The sequence below is a fragment of the Ovis canadensis genome, chromosome 1 (assembly GCF_042477335.2).
Source record: "Ovis canadensis isolate MfBH-ARS-UI-01 breed Bighorn chromosome 1, ARS-UI_OviCan_v2, whole genome shotgun sequence".
NCBI lineage: Eukaryota > Metazoa > Chordata > Mammalia > Artiodactyla > Bovidae > Ovis > Ovis canadensis.
Window position 1 is genome coordinate 129,230,705 of NC_091245.1, and position 18,319 is coordinate 129,249,023.

The 18,319-nt window shown below is 37.8% G+C and overlaps 1 protein-coding gene across 1 annotated transcript in view; it reads left to right on the plus strand.

Moving 5' to 3' along the window:
- Positions 1-16,907, plus strand: part of GRIK1 (glutamate ionotropic receptor kainate type subunit 1) — a 450,348-nt gene extending 433,441 nt beyond the window's left edge. The window contains exons 15-17 of the mRNA XM_069577980.1: positions 7,179-7,404; positions 14,695-14,945; positions 16,249-16,907. Of these exons, the coding sequence (XP_069434081.1) occupies positions 7,179-7,404; positions 14,695-14,945; positions 16,249-16,398 (627 nt within the window). The 3' untranslated portion in view covers positions 16,399-16,907. The remainder of the gene's footprint in view (positions 1-7,178; positions 7,405-14,694; positions 14,946-16,248) is intronic.
- The last annotated feature ends 1,412 nt before the right edge of the window (positions 16,908-18,319 follow it).

An 18,319-nucleotide genomic window follows, 5' to 3' on the forward strand; every position in this document is an offset into this window, starting at 1 on the left:
TTACTCTCAGTAAAAGCTAGCCTTGTAAAAATCGTCTCAGACCCAAGTCAGAGGATTATACAGATTAGATCATGGTTCGGTCTAAAATGACTTGAATAAGATAGATTTTTTTAAAAAATCATAACAGGTTTGTCATTGCTGGCTTTCATGGTCTGGGGACTTTGGACCTGCTGTGGGAATAAGGGAGTCTCTAACCTTTATAATCTCCTTCCAGAGAGTGGCTAGGAACTTTCATTAATTCAAAAGATATTTCAAGAAAGTTACTGCCCCAGTGCTGCACCAGTGCATCCGAAGCAATGAGCCATTATAGGCAGACAGGTTTCAGACAGAAATAGTTATGTAACGAAGCACAAAATGAAAGACATTTCACAAACTTCTCTGCAGAGGAAGGAAGTCTTCACATAGGAGCTATTAGCTCTTGTTTGAAAGATCCAGCCAATCCTGCCATGAGTGTTCAAACTGCCAAGTACCTATAGTATAAAAATGTATTGCTTAGGGAGAAATCCATGAGGTCAATTAAAGTTAACCTGTTTCAGTACCTGATATATTGCCTGTAAGGGACCAATCTTTAATTCTGGACAGGAGAAAAACATGAAAAATGTTTTAGCAAAGGTGTTTAAATCCCTCTGAGGGAAATTGTTAAAGGGAACACATGAATTTTTAAAAACCTAGGAGATTCTGCAAATGTCGTAACTTTCTGCCAATTCAAGGTAAGAGCGTAATCAACTGGAATGATCATATTCTATAGCAATACATTTGAAAGATAGAGGCCCCTCACTATAGTACAAATGCTTTCATCTGAGAATGCTTTCTTCAAAGTGACTTTTGTAAATTAAATCATATTTTTAAAAATCCAGGATAACTTATTATTTAATGAAATAATATATGTAATCATGTGTTAAACTTCCCTAGTGGCTCAGATGGTAAAGAATCTGCCTGCAATGCGAGAGACCAAAGTTCAGTCCCTGGGTCTGGAAGGTCCCGTGCAGAAGGGAAAGGTTGCCCACTCCAGTATTCTTGCCTGGAGAATTCTATGGAAAAAGGAGCCTAGTGGACTACAGTCCATGGGGTCGCAAAGAGGTGGAGATGACTGAGAAACTTTCACTTCGCTTCAATCGTGTGTTAAGGGAAATGATTGCTTTTAAGGCAACGGTTCACCTCTGATATATCTGCTTTACAAGTCTGGATGACTGCATGGCTGATTTCTGCGTCTTTGATTGATTTTTAAGGTTTTTTAATTTTTTAAATTTTATTATTTATTTATTTGCGGTTGCACTGGGTCTTTGTTGCTGCGTGGGTTTTCTCTAGTTTGCAGTGAGTGGAGACTACTCCCCACCTGTGGTGCATGGCCTTCTCACTGCAACAGCTCCTCTTGTGGCAGAGCACTGGCTTTAGCGCACAGGCTCACAAGCCTAGGCTCAGTTGCTCTACAGCATGAGGAATTCTCCTGGACCAGAGACTGAACCTGTGTCCCCCGCATTCGCGAGTGGATTCTTATCCATTTTACCACCAGGGAAGTCCCATGTTTTTTAAAAATCAATGTCAGGGAAGTCCCTTTTTTTTTTTTTAAATCAATGTCTATCTAAAATAAAAGTAAGTCAGAGACGACATTTTGAAATGTAATTGTCTTTGGTATTTTATTTGTTCTATAAGTATGTATTTACCATATTTATAAGACCATTTGTTTATAAGATAACAAAAATCAAATATCAATAATCTATCCTTAGGGTATTTGCGTGAGGTTATGGATATATGTAAAAATAAGTGTATAAATAGGTGTGTGTATATATATATATATATATATATATATATATATAAAATCTTTATATATGTTGGCCTGAAGTAGAATTGCAGTTATTCATTCTACTGAATAATGGGATTACACATCTTTACTGTAGAAGCCCTATAACCTGGTTGAAGAAATAATGTGATGTATTTCAGTAAAAATAAAATATTAGAGGGCTAGGTCTATAAAATGCACATATTCTCAGTCTTAGGATTGTATTACACTCCACAATTCACACATATTTTACCTGTAAAATAGTAAAAATAGTAAAATAAACATAGTAGAAAAAAATAGTTAAAAACCCTGCAATTGAAACCAATGAAACTATATGAAATAGAAAATGCTGTTAAAAGAAAAAATATAAACAATACCTACATTTCTTTTCAGGTTACAACTGTTGCAGTTCCCAAAACACTCATTGGTTTTTGACTAAACAAATATAAGCTGTGTAAATTCATGTAAATTGTTTCCATGCATTGTGTGATGACTACAAGAATTGCAGCAGCACTAGTTATAATAGAAAGGTGCCACAGCTTTTTACTGAAATTATTTTTTTAGAAAATGTGTTAATGATGTTAAAATGTCAGCCAAGTCCTAATTTTGATGTTCTCTGTGTTAAAACAAATAGTTGATTCCCTATTAGTTAAGAACACATACCCTAGAGCCAGATTGCTAGGATCGGGTCCTAGTTTCATCATTTCTTTATATGGCATTCTGTTTCCTCATCTGTAAAGGAGAAATAATAATGGTATCTTTCTCATATGAACACTGTGAAGATTAAATGGATTAATAATGCATAGTGCTTAGAGTCATTTTGGGCACACAGTAAACACTGCATGTGCTGGTTATTATTGCTATTTTCAATAAGCAGTTTTTAAGTGCACAGAGACCAACTGTAAATCATTTCCCATTGAGTGTTTAACCTGCAAGAATTATGAGAGAAAAAAAGAGAAATAAACAAGTCATCAAATGGTGATATAGTTATACTCCCTTATAATAAATTTTAGATTAAAAAAATGCTTATTCTTTGCCAACAACCTTTCATCAGCATCAGAATAGCCATATAATCAGGTTTAATTAGACAAAGTAAATGTATTTAAACCTTGATGCCCTGTAAGATTAAAAAAAAAGAAACTAAAGAATTTCAGATTTAATAAGTGAGGACTTTTCAGTTTTAGTGATTTTTGATAAGAAGCTCAGAGTACTTTACAAATCTTCTAATTAACCTTTGACATATTCAGTGAAATAAAATGCAATCACTATTTCTTCTTTTTAAACATGTATCATTTAGAGCAATTTAGCAGGCTGAGGCTACGGAAGATTTAGAAGTGCAAAAACATCCAAACTGCCATTCAAACGATTTGCTTGGTCTTTTAATATTTATGACAATGTTCCATAAAGCATGCTTTTATTTTTAAGAATTACTAAGATTTGTGTCTTAAAATTTATGTATTAAAAAATAAACTTAATTTAATTACTCTTAAGAATAGTACTTTCTGACCAAACAGAAAATAAATATTGCAAAACATAGTATAACAAAGGATGGAATTCAAAAATAAGGGGGAAAGAGACCTTCACTGTATATAGGCTCTTTAATCAACATGACACCTGGGTGTCACTTCACTATTGCTGAAGTCAGGACCTGCATAAGTAATGTGAAAAGGCTGGTCTAAAGAGTAGAACCTAGGAGGTGAAGGATCCTTAAGTGAAACTTGTCCAACAGTGAAATTCTCCTTGTAAGTTCCCAGTGGTAGAAAATGCACTATATCTTAGTGCTCAAGCCATCTACAGATAGTTTTAACTGCTAAAAGGGTTATTTCTTAGCCACATTCTGGGTCTTTCTATCTAAGCTCCTCAGTTTTTCAAATGTAGAATAGAAGGCAGCCCCACAACTTTCTAAATGAGGAAAGAAAACTTGAAATGAAACCAGAAGGGTGCTATTATGTTTTCCACTATTAGGCTGGAGCAAACATAGCAGGAGGGGCCCAGAGAAATTTAGAATGTTCCCTATGCCTTCTACTAGACCAAGTCTTCCACCAAGTGACCATTTTCTTACCGAGGAAAATTTCTGCCCTCAATGAGTCACACTCCATGCCAGCTAGATTTCCCTTCTAGCACCTCAGGGAACTCAAGCCAAGATCAACCTTCTATTCCAAACCTACTCCAACCTTAAGGTCATGGTCATGACCCTGAATTAATTAATGACCTTCAGCTATATTTGTTGTTATTGTTCCATCAGTAGGTTGTATTCAACTCTTTGTGACCCCATGGACTGTAGCCCTTTAGACTCCTCTGCCCATGGGATTTCCTAGGCAAGAATACTGGAGTGGATTGCCATTTCCTTCTCCAGGGCATCTTACCAACCTAGGGATCCAACTCATCTCCTGCACTGGCAGGTGGATACTTTACCACTGAGCCACCAGGGAAGTCCCATCAGCTCTACAGTTCAGTTCAGTTCAGTCGCTCAGTCGTGAGTGGTGCTAATCAAAGTGTGATATGATATGTGTTGATTCAAGAAACATTGTGTTACCAACCTGCAATAAGATTAAAAAATAAAACAAGAATAAGAGTTTAGAAGTGCTGTAGCTCTCAGATATTGTGGTGGCATCAAGAACATGATTAATGGATACTTCTTGAATATAGACCACTTTGAAGTCTGTCAAAATTTAATCTGGTGAGCCATACCTGGTATGAGTATATAATCCCTACCTACCATAACACAGTAGGACTCCAGATAGGTCTGCCCTGGAGTGAAAACATAGACAGTCCTTCACTGCAGACGATTCGAGAACCACAATTGATTGGGATCAATAACAAGTATATAGGTTTTCAGTTGAATCTTCTCATCTTTTTCCATGTCCTTCAATACATAAATTCCAAGAAGGACTCCTCCCCAGGTGGTCTATTTCTTATGAATGAACTGATCTTTTACTTTGTTTTGTCCTCAGCTTCCATGCATGCAAGCTAAGTCACTTCAGTCATGTCTGACTCTGCAACTCTATGAACTGTAGCCTTCCAGGCTCCTCTTTCCATGGGATTCTGCAGGCAAGAATATTGGAGTGGGTTGCCATGCCCCTCTCAGGGAATATTCTCGACCTAGGGATCAAATCTAAGTCTCTTATGTCTCCTGCATTGTCAGGAAGGTTCTTTACCACTTAGCTTCACCTGGAAAGCCCTCTAGCTTCCATAGACCACGCACACACAAAAATCCAATTTTCTACCTATTTACAATATTTATCTTTAATAAAATTTAAATATAATGGAAAAATAGATGTTTCATGGATTTTTTACATGGGGCTAGCTCCTAGTTTGCATTAACATGACACCAAATCACAAATAACCTCAGGGCATAATTTGAGTTCTTGAATATATGCTATAGTGTCACAGGTAGATCATAAGGTGAAAATCATTCTCAGAAGAATTTAGCAAGATTGATATTCACCTACCCAAAATAAGCATGGAAAGACCATTGAATTAGATTGCAGGGGATTGAAGTCTGGGGCTTCTCTGGGGGCTCAGATGGTAAAGAATCTGCTTGCAATGCAGGAGACCCAGGTTTGGTCCCTGGGTTCGAAAGATCCCCTGGTGAAAGGAATGGCAACACATTCCAGTATTCTTGCCTGGAGAATCCCATGGACAGAGGAGCCTGGTGGTCTATAGTCCACAAGACCAAGGAATTGGACATAACTGAGTGACTAACCTCACACTGAGGTCCAGTATTACCTATGGTACATATTAACCAGTTTTGTGACTTTCATGACGTCTCCAAACCTTCTGTACCAAAATTTCCTCCTCTATGAAAACAGGAGTTTGAATGAGCCAGTATCTGAAGTCTCTTGACAACTTTAAAATTTCATAATTCTAAAAAAAATATTTTCCCTTAAGGAAGTTTCTTGATGGAGGAATAATTTTCCCAGCAGTATATTCACTGCCAAAAGACAGACTGACCTCTTTGCACTTGCACAAGTAGTTCTTTATTATAAATTTAGCATTATCAGACTCTTCTAGGCTAAAATTACCCAACAAATTAGGCATTGACCCCAACCTCAAAAACACGCTTTTTCATGGCGACATGAACCCCAACTTTCAGATATCTCTGAGAGTGAGGAGTAATTCACACAGGCCTGATCATGACAAAATGGTTTCCATAACACACCAGTATCTAGAAGGTACTATTTATTGAATTGCTATTTGTCTCATGAGACTTTTCTCAAGGGGCTCTTCAAATGCTTAACAACCCAAAATAAAGCCATCTGGCCTCCCTCAACTCATAAAGCCAACAGCATTAGCCCAGGTCTTAAATAGATTTAGGAATTGAGTGAGCCCCCAGGAACACTTGAACATGAGTGACCACGCTAGCGTTGAATTCACAGATATTTCATTCATTGCTTATGACCACAAATCATGTTTTAAGCATCTTTACACTCCTGAGATGGTAAGATGATAAGCCCTGTGCCTGCCAAGGAAGTTCTCGTGTGTGTGTGTGTGTGTGTGTGTGTGTGTGTGTGTGTGAGTGTGTGAGTGTGTGTATGTGTGTGTGTACCATATACAACGTGTGAGCTAGAGATTGCTCAAAATTAGTAATTTCCCTAGTGTCTTTCATCTTTCAAATTAATACAGGGAAGTGCTGATGCAAATGAAGACAAATACAGAAAAAAAATGGAAACAATATGGAAATTACAAAACAAAATGCAAACAAAATCATGCAACACTTTCAAATAAAAATTTAGTCCTCATTATCTAAAACATAATTGGAATTTAAAGCTAAGTATATACAAAAAAGGCATGTAAGAAGACAGTAAGAAGAGTTTTCTGATCTGAATTTCAGTCTGAAAGAGCGTTTGCTCTAAGTTTTCTAGAGAAGATAAGAGTAATCAGCAGTTCTTTCATAAATAAAGCAGAGAAACTCTGGGTTGTATCCCAAGGCTCTCCCTGCAAAGGAATGTTAAAATTTACATACCAGAACAGTAAAACAATGCCTACTGAAGTTAAGTAGTTGAAGGCAATGGAATTAATGAATAGAGTCCTGGGGTGATCTAGTCACCCCTTAGCCCATGGGGCCTTGATGTCTTCTTAAGTGGCCAGAGTTCACTGGGCAAATGCTGTCATTGATACCAACATTGTCTCTTCCATTCTGAAATCAGCAAAGGGATCTTGAGGTAATGTCTTACATCAATGGGGCAGGATCTCTTTTTTCTCCATAGCTGCCTCAGTGCCCCCAAGGGTTTTTCCTTGACAACTACCAAACTGAAGTCCCAGGATCATCAATATTAGTTTCCTACCTAAAGAGAAAGAATCCTTCCTACACAGTTTGAATCCCTGGGGTTTCGAATAGCTTCAGGGCCTATTTTCTCAGCACTCTCTGCTGGCAGGTGTGTTTGTTTCCCTGCAGAAATCGAAGATATCCACCTATGAGAAGATGTGGGCTTTCATGAGTAGCAGGCAGCAGACTGCCCTGGTCAAAAACAGTGATGAGGGGATCCATCGAGTGCTCACCACTGACTATGCCCTGCTGATGGAGTCCACTAGCATCGAGTATGTGACGCAAAGAAACTGCAACCTCACCCAGATCGGGGGCCTCATTGACTCCAAAGGTTATGGAGTGGGAACGCCGATTGGTAAGAAAGACAAGGCAGTATCCAAAGTGGCGAATGTTAATTACAAAGTATAGAAGGGAATGGACTCAGATATATCTACTCCACATTCTGAGAAAGTCTACAGTTCCCTCCATGGACTAATTAAAACAGAAATGCCCGTACAGATCATAGACACGTTTGAATTAAAGAGTCCAAGCTCTTCAATCTAATAAACTTTCAACTCATTATTTCTTTCAAGTTCTGCCACTGCATATATGTTTGAGGTCATAGATTTTATTATTTTACCCCAAATATTGTTTAACAATATCTTCCAAATTAGCACTCATTACATTATGTTCTCCAATACATGCCTATATAGTTTTTTCCATATTAAATTTTACTAGAATACAGCAAAATTAACTAAGCATATAGATGACAAAGTTAAAGGGCTAGCGTTCCACGTAAGTAGAAAACAAAACTGTATCTATCAAAAGGAAGAGGTCAAAGATTAAATTATAATTTGCTCAGATAATATGCAGATTCAATCATTAATAATTATCTAAAATTTCCAAATAGTCTTTGTTGTTCAGTCACTAAGTTGTGTCCAACTCTTTGCCACCCCATGGACTGCAGCATACCAGGCTTCCCTGTCTTTCACTGTCTCCCAGAGTTTGCTCAAACTCATGTCCATTGAGTTGGCGAGACCATCCAACCATTTCATCCTCTGTTGCCCCCTTCTCCTTCTGCCTCAATCTTTCCCAGCATTCAAATCTTTTCCAGTGAATCAGTTCTTCATATCAGATAGCCAAAGTACTGAAGCTTCAGCATCAGTCCTTCCAATGAATATTCAGGGTTGATTTCCTTTAGAACTGAATGGTTGGATCTCCTTGCTGTCCAAGGCACTCTCAAGAGTCTTCTCCAGCACCACAGTTCAAAAGTATCATTTCTTCAGTGCTCAGCCTTCTTCATGGTCCAACTCCCACATTCGTAGATTACTATTGGAAAAACCATAGCTCTGTGTGGACTTTTCTTGGCAAAGTGATATCTCTGTTTTTAAGATGCTCTCTAGGTTTGTCATAGCTTTCATTCCAAGAAGCAAATGTCTTTTAAATTTTCTGGCTGCAGTCACCATCCACAGTGATGTTGGAGCCCAGGAAAATAAAATCTGTCACTGTTTCCACTTTTTCCCCATCTATTTGCCAAATAGTCCTGCCCTTGATTTTGTACCACTTCACAGTCTAAGGTTATTGTTACCTTGTAGGCATACAGACGCACACAGCTGAGTCTTCCTGCATGTCTGAGATCTGGAACTATATTCTGTATTCAAGGGCCAATGGCTTCCCTATAGAAAACTCACCTATTTCCCTCACTACAGAAACTGTATTGTGTAAGGTTCTGGTATGGTGGCAATCTGTTCTTCTCAAATGAGTCAGCAGCAATTTTCTGATAAGCATTCCAAAGAGGAGGAATTGGAGGCCATCTTAGACCACTTGGTTAGTCCAATAAGAAATCATAAGTTGCATCAGATAATTAAGGACCCAAGGTTGATTATTATTTATCTCTTTTGAAAAGGATTATCTGGTTCCCTCAACACTATACAGGGATCACAAACTCAGATGCTTACAGAGATCAAGCAGGCATAATTGAATAAAGCTTTGTGTGAAGAAGCCATAGGGAACAGTAGCAACCATGAAGAATTAGCCACTGCATGACTCATAAAGGGGTCAGCTGCCTTTCAGGTCAGTTGGTTGTGGGAATTCATACACAAAGTTGCCAAATCTTCTATTTCTCATGAAGAGAAAACAAGCAAACAGACTTCAGGCGAACTTTCCTGATGCTTTAAATTGGCAGCAAATTTATTTTTTCAAAAAGATTAAGTAGCCTGTATTCAATTTCTGATCTATACTAACTTGATTAACCAGATAAAGGTCAACTCTCTTCACCTTTTACTGTCAATACATAACCAGTTTGATTCCGTGCAATATATTTGGTGCTAGAAATATATGCAGAAAGACATTAACTATATTATTATTATTGTTATGCATGTCCTTTAAATAAATCAGCAGAATGATTGAGATAGGGAACAGGTGACTACCTTATTGCCCCTTTATTTATAATAACTTTTCCTGATGAAAATGCCAATATTCAAGTGAAGCGAACACTTTTTCCCAACTGGTTACCTCTCCTTAAACTGTGCTCTTCAGGGGACTCAGTGGGATAGTCAGATATTAATTAAAAGGATACTATGCTTCTTTTTTATTTGAAAAGCAATGCCTCACCTCTCTAAGCCTTGTCACCTCATTTTAGATAATGGGGTGGAAGAAGCTAGATTTTATTATATATATAATATATATATTATATTTCATCACTGCAGGAGACCTGTGTTCGATCCCTGGGTCAGGAAGATCCCAAAGGAGGGAACGGCTTACCCACTTCAGTATTCTTGCCTGGAGAATTCCATGGACAGAGGAGCCTGGCAGGCTACATTCCATGGGGTCACAAAGACTCAGACAGGGCTGAACACACAGGGATCAAACCCAGTCCCTTGCACTGGCAGGTGGATTCTTACCCACTGACCACCAAGGAATCCAATGTAGCATTTTGAAAATGACTATGCCACCATGTGAAGGAGGCTGACCCTGTGATAATTATCACTGTATTTTATATAATATGATATAGATTTAAATGTTCCAATTTAGTCTAACTTTTGCCAACATCATGCAGCGTCTGACATACAAATTCCCAAATTGAGTTTTTCCCTTTCCCTCATGAAAAAAAAAAAAAATACACACCAGGAATTTTTCATAGTGGTTATAAACCTGTCATGCTTTTAAAACAAAAACAATGAGGGAATAATTGGAACAGATGGCAGACCTCAGAGAGAATGCATCCATTGGGAATACAGCTGTTGGATAAATTTGTGAGATGTTTCTTCTATGATGAATTGACTCTTTAAGAAAGATCAGTTTGCTATTCAGGAAGATTCATGCGTGTACATATATTTTTTTTTCAAGTGACTTGTCATAAATCATTTCCAATGTCACTCAGTCCATGTAAGCAACAACAACTGAAGCTAAAATATATTCAAATATAAAAAATTCCCACATACTTCTGGTCTTGCCCTGGCTGGCTCACTCAAGGCTCCAAGTTCCTTCTCACAGTCAACAATGGGCAAAATCAGCTCAGTCATGACACAAAATTGAAAACTTTGTTTCTTACAGGCTCTCAGGACAGGGCTCTGGAAATGTTCCTCCTGAGGGATTTAAAATAAAACTTGAAGAGAATGAGAGCAGTTAAGGCTTAAACAGGTTACTAGGAAGCTGGAAATGACCTTCCTTGGAGACCAACTTTAAACAGAGATCCGATCTGATCTGTCTGAATTGTTTTAGGTACCATGCAGCCTGAAGGCAGAAGGAGAGCATCAGTCAATATTTACTGAGTGCCCACTGTGTATAGTGCCATGATTACTGCTGCAATTGTTACCCTATGATCGTTCTCACATTCTTCAAACCACCTTTCCGTACATTCAAGTAAAGCTCTCATGATTCAAGTAAAGCTCTCATGATTCAAGTAAAGCTCATATACTATGAGTATGTTAAATGTGCTAATTTTGATACTAACCATTATTCTGGAGATGTTTAAACAAGCAGCCAATATCTTAATTTGGATTTTGTGAGTCATTTTCTCACCAGAAATCCACTTTTAACTGACAAGCCCAGAGAAGGCAATCGCAACCCACTCCAGTACTCTTGCCTGGAAAATCCCATGGACAGAGGAGCCTGGTAGGCTGCAGTCCATGGGGTCACCAAGAGTCGGACACAACTGAGCGACTTCACTTTCACTTTTCACTTTCATGCATTGGAGAAGGCAATGGCAACCCACTCCAGTGTTCTTGCCTGGAGAATCCCAGGGACAGGGGAGTCTGGTGGGCTGCCGTATATGGGGTCGCACATAGTCGGACATGACTGAAGCAACTTAGCAGCAGCAGCAGAAGCAACAACTGACAAGCCACAATCTAACCCCAAAACACTTTGATCTTTTTTTAAACATTTGCTTAAAACTTTTACTTTTGTATTGGGGTATAGCTGATTAACAATTTGTGATATTTTCAGGTGAACAGTGAAGGGACTCAGCCATACATATATATGCATCCATTCTCCCCCAAACTTCTCTCCCATCCAGACCACTACATAACATTGAGCAGAGTTCCCTGTGCTATACAGTAGGTCCTTTTGGTTGTCCATTTTACATATAGCAGTGTGTACACGACCATCCTAAATTCCCTAACTACTGCTTCCCACCATCCTTCCCCCCTTGGCAATTGTAAGTTCATTCTCTAAGCCTGTGAGTCTCTTTCTGTTTGTAAGTCAGTTCAATTATATCATTTCTTTTTAGATTACACATATGAAGGATGTCATATAGTATTTCTCCTTCTCTACATTTTGATTTTCTTTTAAACTTGATTTTGAGGTACTGACAATGACTTTAGGAAGTCTTGGAAGGGATAGAAAAAATGCTAAATGCCACAATATTAATCTTCTGCTTTTTTAACCATGCCTTAGAACATAAGATACATGTGAGAGAGGGGTAGGTAACATGGGGTGGGGGTGGTGGAGGGAGAAGCGTGAATGAATACAACACTAAGAAAGAGTCAGGAGAATTAAGTTCTTGACTCTGCCAGTAGCTATTATTTTCACCCATATTTTCACATCCTAATTTTCTTCAGTTCTAAAAATAAGTGGATTGGATAATATGGATTCTAAGATCTCTTCTTTCAATCCCAAAGAAAGGCAATGCCAAAGAATATTCAAACTACTCCACAATTGCACTCATCTCACACACTGGCCAAGTAATGCTCAAAATTCTCCAAGCCAGGCTTCAACAGTACATGAACTAAGAACTTCCAGTTGTTCAAGCTGGATTTAGAAAAGGTAGAAGAACCAGAGATCAAATTGCCAACATCTGTTGAATCATAGATAAAACAAGAGAATTCCAGAAAAACATCTACTTCTGTATTATTGACTATGCCAAAGCCTTTGACTATGTGGATCACAATAAACTGTGGAAAATTCTGAGATGGGAATACCAGACCAACTTACCTGCCTCCTGAGAAACCTGTATGCAGGTCAAGAAGCAATAGTTAGAACCAGGCATGGAACAACAGACTGGTTCAAAATTAGGAAAGGAATATGTCAAGGCTGTATATTGTCACCCTGCTCATTGAACTTACATGCAGAGTATATCAGGCGAAATGCCAGGCTGGATGAATCACAAGCTGGACTCAAGATTGCCAGGAGAAATATCAATAACCTCAGATATGCAGATGACACCACCCTTATGGCAGAAAGCAAAGAGGAACTGAAGAGCCTCTTGATGAAGGTGAAGCAGGAGAGTGAAAAAGCTGACTTAAAACTCAACATTCAGAAAACTACAATCATGGCAACCAGTCCCATCATTTCATGGTGAATAGATGGGGAAACAATGGAAACAGTGAGAGACTATTTTCTTCGGCTCCAAAATCAGTGCAGATAGTGACTGCAGCCATGAAATTAGGATGCTTGCTCCTTGGAAGAAAAGCTATGACCAACCTAGACAGCATATTAAAAAGCAGAGACATTATTTTGCTAACAAAGGTTCATCTAGTCAAAGCTATGGTTTTTCTAGTAGTTATGTATGAATGTGAGAATTGGATCATGAAGAAAGCTGAGTGCAGAAAAATTGATGCTTTTGAACTATGGTGTTGGAGATGACTCTTGAGAGACCCTTGGACTGCAAGGAGACCTAACCAGTCAATTTTAAAGGAAATCAGTCCTGAATATTCACTGGAAGGACTGATGCTGAAGCTGAAGCTCCAATACTTTGGTCACCTGATGCGAAGAACTGACTCATTGGAAAAGACGCTGATGCTGGGAAAGACTGAAGGCAGGAGGAGAAGTGTAGGAGAAGGGAATGACAGAGGATGAGATGGTTGAATGGCATCACTAAGTCAACGGACATGAGTTTGAGCAAGTTCTTCCGGGTGTCAGTGATAGGGAGGCCTGGTGTGCTGCAGTCCATGGGGCCGCAAAGAGTCAGACATGACTGAGCAACTGAACTGAATTGACTGAAGCTCTCTTCTTGTTCTAAGAGGCCATATTTTCTTCTTCTTCTTCTTTTTTTTTTTTTCATTTTTCTTTTTCCACCAAGAAGAATGTTAAAGTTTACAGAAAGACCTAGAGTGTACTACTTTCTTACTGAGTAGAATAAAAAGCTTACAAAAACTCTTAGCACCCAAGGAAAAATTTAATAAAGAAATTTTACACTCTTTTTTTATCTCTTCCTTTATTCTGATTAACATAGGTATCCAGTATTGGGCAAGCTGTGGCTGCAGCAAGATGATATTGATGCTCTCTACTCATAAGAGAATTAAAAGTCCAATGGCATTGCTAGAAGATAGAGTATAAATAATATCAATAAAGTACTTGCAAACTTTCTAAATCTAGCTGTGTTTTGTGAGACCTTTGAATTATTCAAAACCTACTTTTAATAGTATCTTAATAAGTGTATTAGTCAGTATGAACTAATTACTCTGCAAGTCTGTAATGGCCAAGGCAGTAAATACTTATTTCTTAACTTTGTTATCATCCAATAGCAGACTGAGAGAGGGATTCTGATTCATTCAGTCATCCTGGGACCCAAGCCCTTTCTAACCAGTGGTTCCACTATCCCTAGTGTCTTAAAATTGTTTCCTCCTTGCTGAGTATTTGAGGAAAGAGAGGGAGAGAGTAGAGGTTCATGTTGGGAGGACTCATGAGACAGGACTGGGAATAGTCATACAGCACTTTAGCTCCCAGTGGCTAGAAATTGGTCAGTCACCACAAGGCATTGTAAAGGAGACTAGGAAATGTCTAGCTACTCCCATAGGAAGGAGAAATGGCACAGGTGATCATCGAGACAAGCTGTCATAATATTAGACATCCAAAAGCCTAGAAAAAATGGAATTGAAATGATGAAATTCTCTAATGTGGGTAAAGATTCATAGGAAACTCACCAGAAACAACAGGATGTCATGGAATTCCCAGCTCAGCTGTTCCTAATTTAAAAGGAACTATCTGGGTAATAGCTCATCTCAGCATGTCAGCTTTGTCCTTTCCAATTATTTAGATCCTTCAAAATATAGTATTGTCCCTGCCCTTTGTTGGCCAATTTGTAGACTGAGGTTTTTCCAATAGCTGTGAGTAGTTACCTCTAAGACAGTTGTAAGTTACCTGTAAGTAACCTCTAAGATGATAACCCTTCTTTGCATCTTCTTCAACCTTTTGGTAACCAATATCCAAATATCCTCACTTACAGGCTCTCCTTACCGGGATAAAATTACTATTGCTATTCTTCAATTACAAGAAGAGGGGAAACTCCATATGATGAAAGAAAAATGGTGGCGGGGAAATGGCTGTCCAGAAGAAGACAACAAAGAAGCCAGTGCTCTGGGAGTAGAAAATATTGGGGGCATCTTCATTGTTCTGGCTGCTGGATTGGTTCTTTCTGTATTTGTAGCCATTGGAGAATTTATTTACAAATCCCGAAAGAACAACGATATTGAACAGGTGAGTCATCTCTTTCTAAGATGGGTTAGTTTGGGGTTTGTGCTATCTGTCTTAAGCTTAGGGGTATTAAGGATGCTTCCCCTTTTCGTAATAGTCTATTGAATCAGATGCCAAGAAGAGCCATTTTTGAATTAGAGCAAAGAGCTCTTGAATCCCTGCCAGGTGCTGCTGGCAGTGTATGCCCATCATTTATTAATGAGAAGAAGGAAGCACCTTATACACTAAATCCAATTAGCACTTTTTGAAATGACAGTACAAAAATTTCAACCTCGGTAATTTCCTCAACAGTTGTTTGCTCTTAAGATAGAAACCCTAGATAGAGCAAGGAAGAAATAAATCCCAAATTAGAAAAGTTATAAAAAAAAAAACCTTTGAGAGAAATGTTAGCATCTCCTTAGTTTCAGGACTGAGCACATGCACTAATGCAAAGCAGTCTATATAAAGATATAAATGCAATATTTTGAAACTGAACATTACCTCTATCAAAGTGTGTTTTGCAAAAGAATAGTTCACAAAAAATGATAAATACAGGATGACAATAAAATTTGAAAATTTTTATTTTTCCAAATTAGGATTATGGTTGGTTTTTCAACAGTCAACCCTTTTTGCCTGTTAATTTTAGCTTTGATGAAAAATCACACCAAGAATTTACCCTATTCTTAATTAGAGGATGGTGATTAAAGATAATTCCTTCATAAACCTATGAGAATAAACTGAACACATAGCTCATGCCCATTGTAGAGCATCTGGTACCCAGTGAATTTAAAAATAGTTAGAATTTTGAAACTATGCACTATTAATGACAGTGCTAATTTAAGGATCAACTATCAATGTCTTAAAATCCTTAACAACTTTAGAACACAGGGCTCTACATTTCCATTTTGCTCTGGGCCTTCCAAATAATGTACCCAGTTCTGATTAATAATCTGAGTCCCACTTTCTTTAAGTGGAAACATCTCCAAAGATGAGGATGATTGATTATAACCTAGTTTCATCATGAAAATTTTCCCGAAATTACAAGGCAATTGTGAGAACATTAAGCACCACTTTCCTAGACCTTGTTAGAGAAAACTGTCCTTAACTAAAAGGGAGAATGGACTGATCTGCTTTGTTTTAACTTTCAATTTGCTCTTGAGGTGTCTTGTTTTATGCAACTAATTTGAAAATTAAAAGCTTGTATATGTTATGCTTTAATGTGCTTCTCATAATTGTCATTTGATTTAAATTTTCATTTAAACACTCATTTTTTTGCTTCTGATTTATTCATTTTCTCTATATTTTTCTCATTTCTTTTGCATGCAAGGCTTTTTGTTTCTTTTATGGACTGCAATGTAAGCAAACCCATCCAACCAACTCCACTTCTGGAACCACTTTATCTACGGATTTAGAATGTGGCAAATTAATTCGAGAGGAGAAAGGGATTCGGACACAGTCCTCAATTCACACTGTGTAATCATTTTTTTAAAAAAAAGAAGGTGTACCTCAGTAGAAACTGTTTCTGCTAATTAGTGTTGTTGATGATATCTGTGTCTACTAAACATAAATAGCCATAACCCTTACCCTCGTATTAAGATAGCAAAACTCATGTACTCTGAACATTGAATTCAATGCTCTAGAAACACATGTGCATTTGATGTTGAAACAGAGGTATGTTAGATGTATACAGACTCCAAAATATGTGCATTTGCAGCAATTTGCTATACCATTGAGAGAATGGTAATCTTAGTTGTATTTTCATGTATTAAGATTAAGCAACTTTTTCCTCATACAAAAGTAGGTTCAGCCATTCAGCAGTGCAAAGCATGAAAACAAATTGTTATCTTGTGGCAGTCTTTTCATCTTTGTGAAACTTTTCTCCTCTTTCTTTCTCCCTGTACCATATGCTCTGTAAAGCCATACTTTCCAACTATCTAAAGCCCCATCTTTTCATAACTTCTTAACAATGTTAATTTTTAATTCAAATTGAGTCTACTATTTGAAATGTATCATTAATACAGAGATTCAAAGATGTGTTAGATTTTAAAGATACAAAAAAGAGACTTAGAAAATGAAAACTAAACTTGAAACCTCAGATACCACAGAGGAAGAGCATTGGCTTCCCTGGTGGCTCAGAGGGTAAAGCATCTGCCTGCAATGCGGGAGACCTGGGTTCAATCCTTGGGTGGGGAAGATTCCCCAGGAGAAGGAAATGGCAACCACCTCCAGTATTCTTGCCTGGAAAACCCGATGGATGGAGAAGCATGGTGGGCTATAGTCCATGGACTTGCAAAGAGTCAGACACGACTGGGCAGCTTCACTTTCACTCTCAGGAAGACATAACAGTCAAAGATGATCCCTGAGTAGGGATCTTTCAAGTAACATTTATTTGTAGAAATTGACAGTCTTCTGTAGGTTCAGATAGATAGTATGTTCAGTCTTTAAGGAACTGTGATTTTTCAAGCTATAGATTATTTTTTGCAACCTCCGAGCAAATTCCTAAGCTAGAAATTAATGCCTAGCCTCTTGTATTTTCCGCTCACTCGGCCTCTTTCTTTGCACTGATGAACATCTTTTCACAAGATGTTATTTTATTCCCACCCTACTCATCCAGGATAGAATGGTTGTTTTTGTAGCAATCTTTCTGAGCCTTGCTGCTTTCACACTCATTTCTCTGGATCCTTTGCCATTTTCAATTCCTTCCAAGTATACTAGGGAGAAGGACAAGGAGAAGAAAATAGAGAAAAAAAAATTTCCACTATACGTTAGTTACAGATCTCTATAGATTTATTTTCCATCTGCATTCAAATGCTGTAAGTAATTTTCGCTCTAACTGAGCATGGTGACATAGAAAGCCAACAACATGCTTAATTTGTTGTGACAAAAGCTGCTTGCTGTCCCTCTGAGCTTGTTTCCTCTTCACAATGACTAGGGGATTTGAAGATGCTTTTCATCTTCCCTCAATACAGGATCCATCTGTCTTTCTTCTCCTTAATGGGGTTACCTTTTGACATGTGATGTGATCCCCCAAAATATATTTCTCAGAAGTAGACATAGGCCATCTGTGCAATCATGTACCTTTTTGCCTTCTCTTTGCTTAGCTTTAAATGGGTTCCAATTTTTGAATCGCAAGTCTCTTCAATCAACTCTGTATTTCTCTAGTAAAGCATGTTCAGGAAAGTTGACTCTTGCCCTGATTGTTTCTCAGTCTTGGTTTCTTCTTTAAATAAATATACCTTTAAGAAAATATCCATAAATTACACTAAGATTTATTAGTATTTATTTAGGTAAAAGCAACATACTGTTTGCCCTAAGTCAGAGTTCACATCCTCATAATAATAATAAAAAAATCAAATATTGGGATAAACATTATATAATTCATAATTCATTGATTCTAT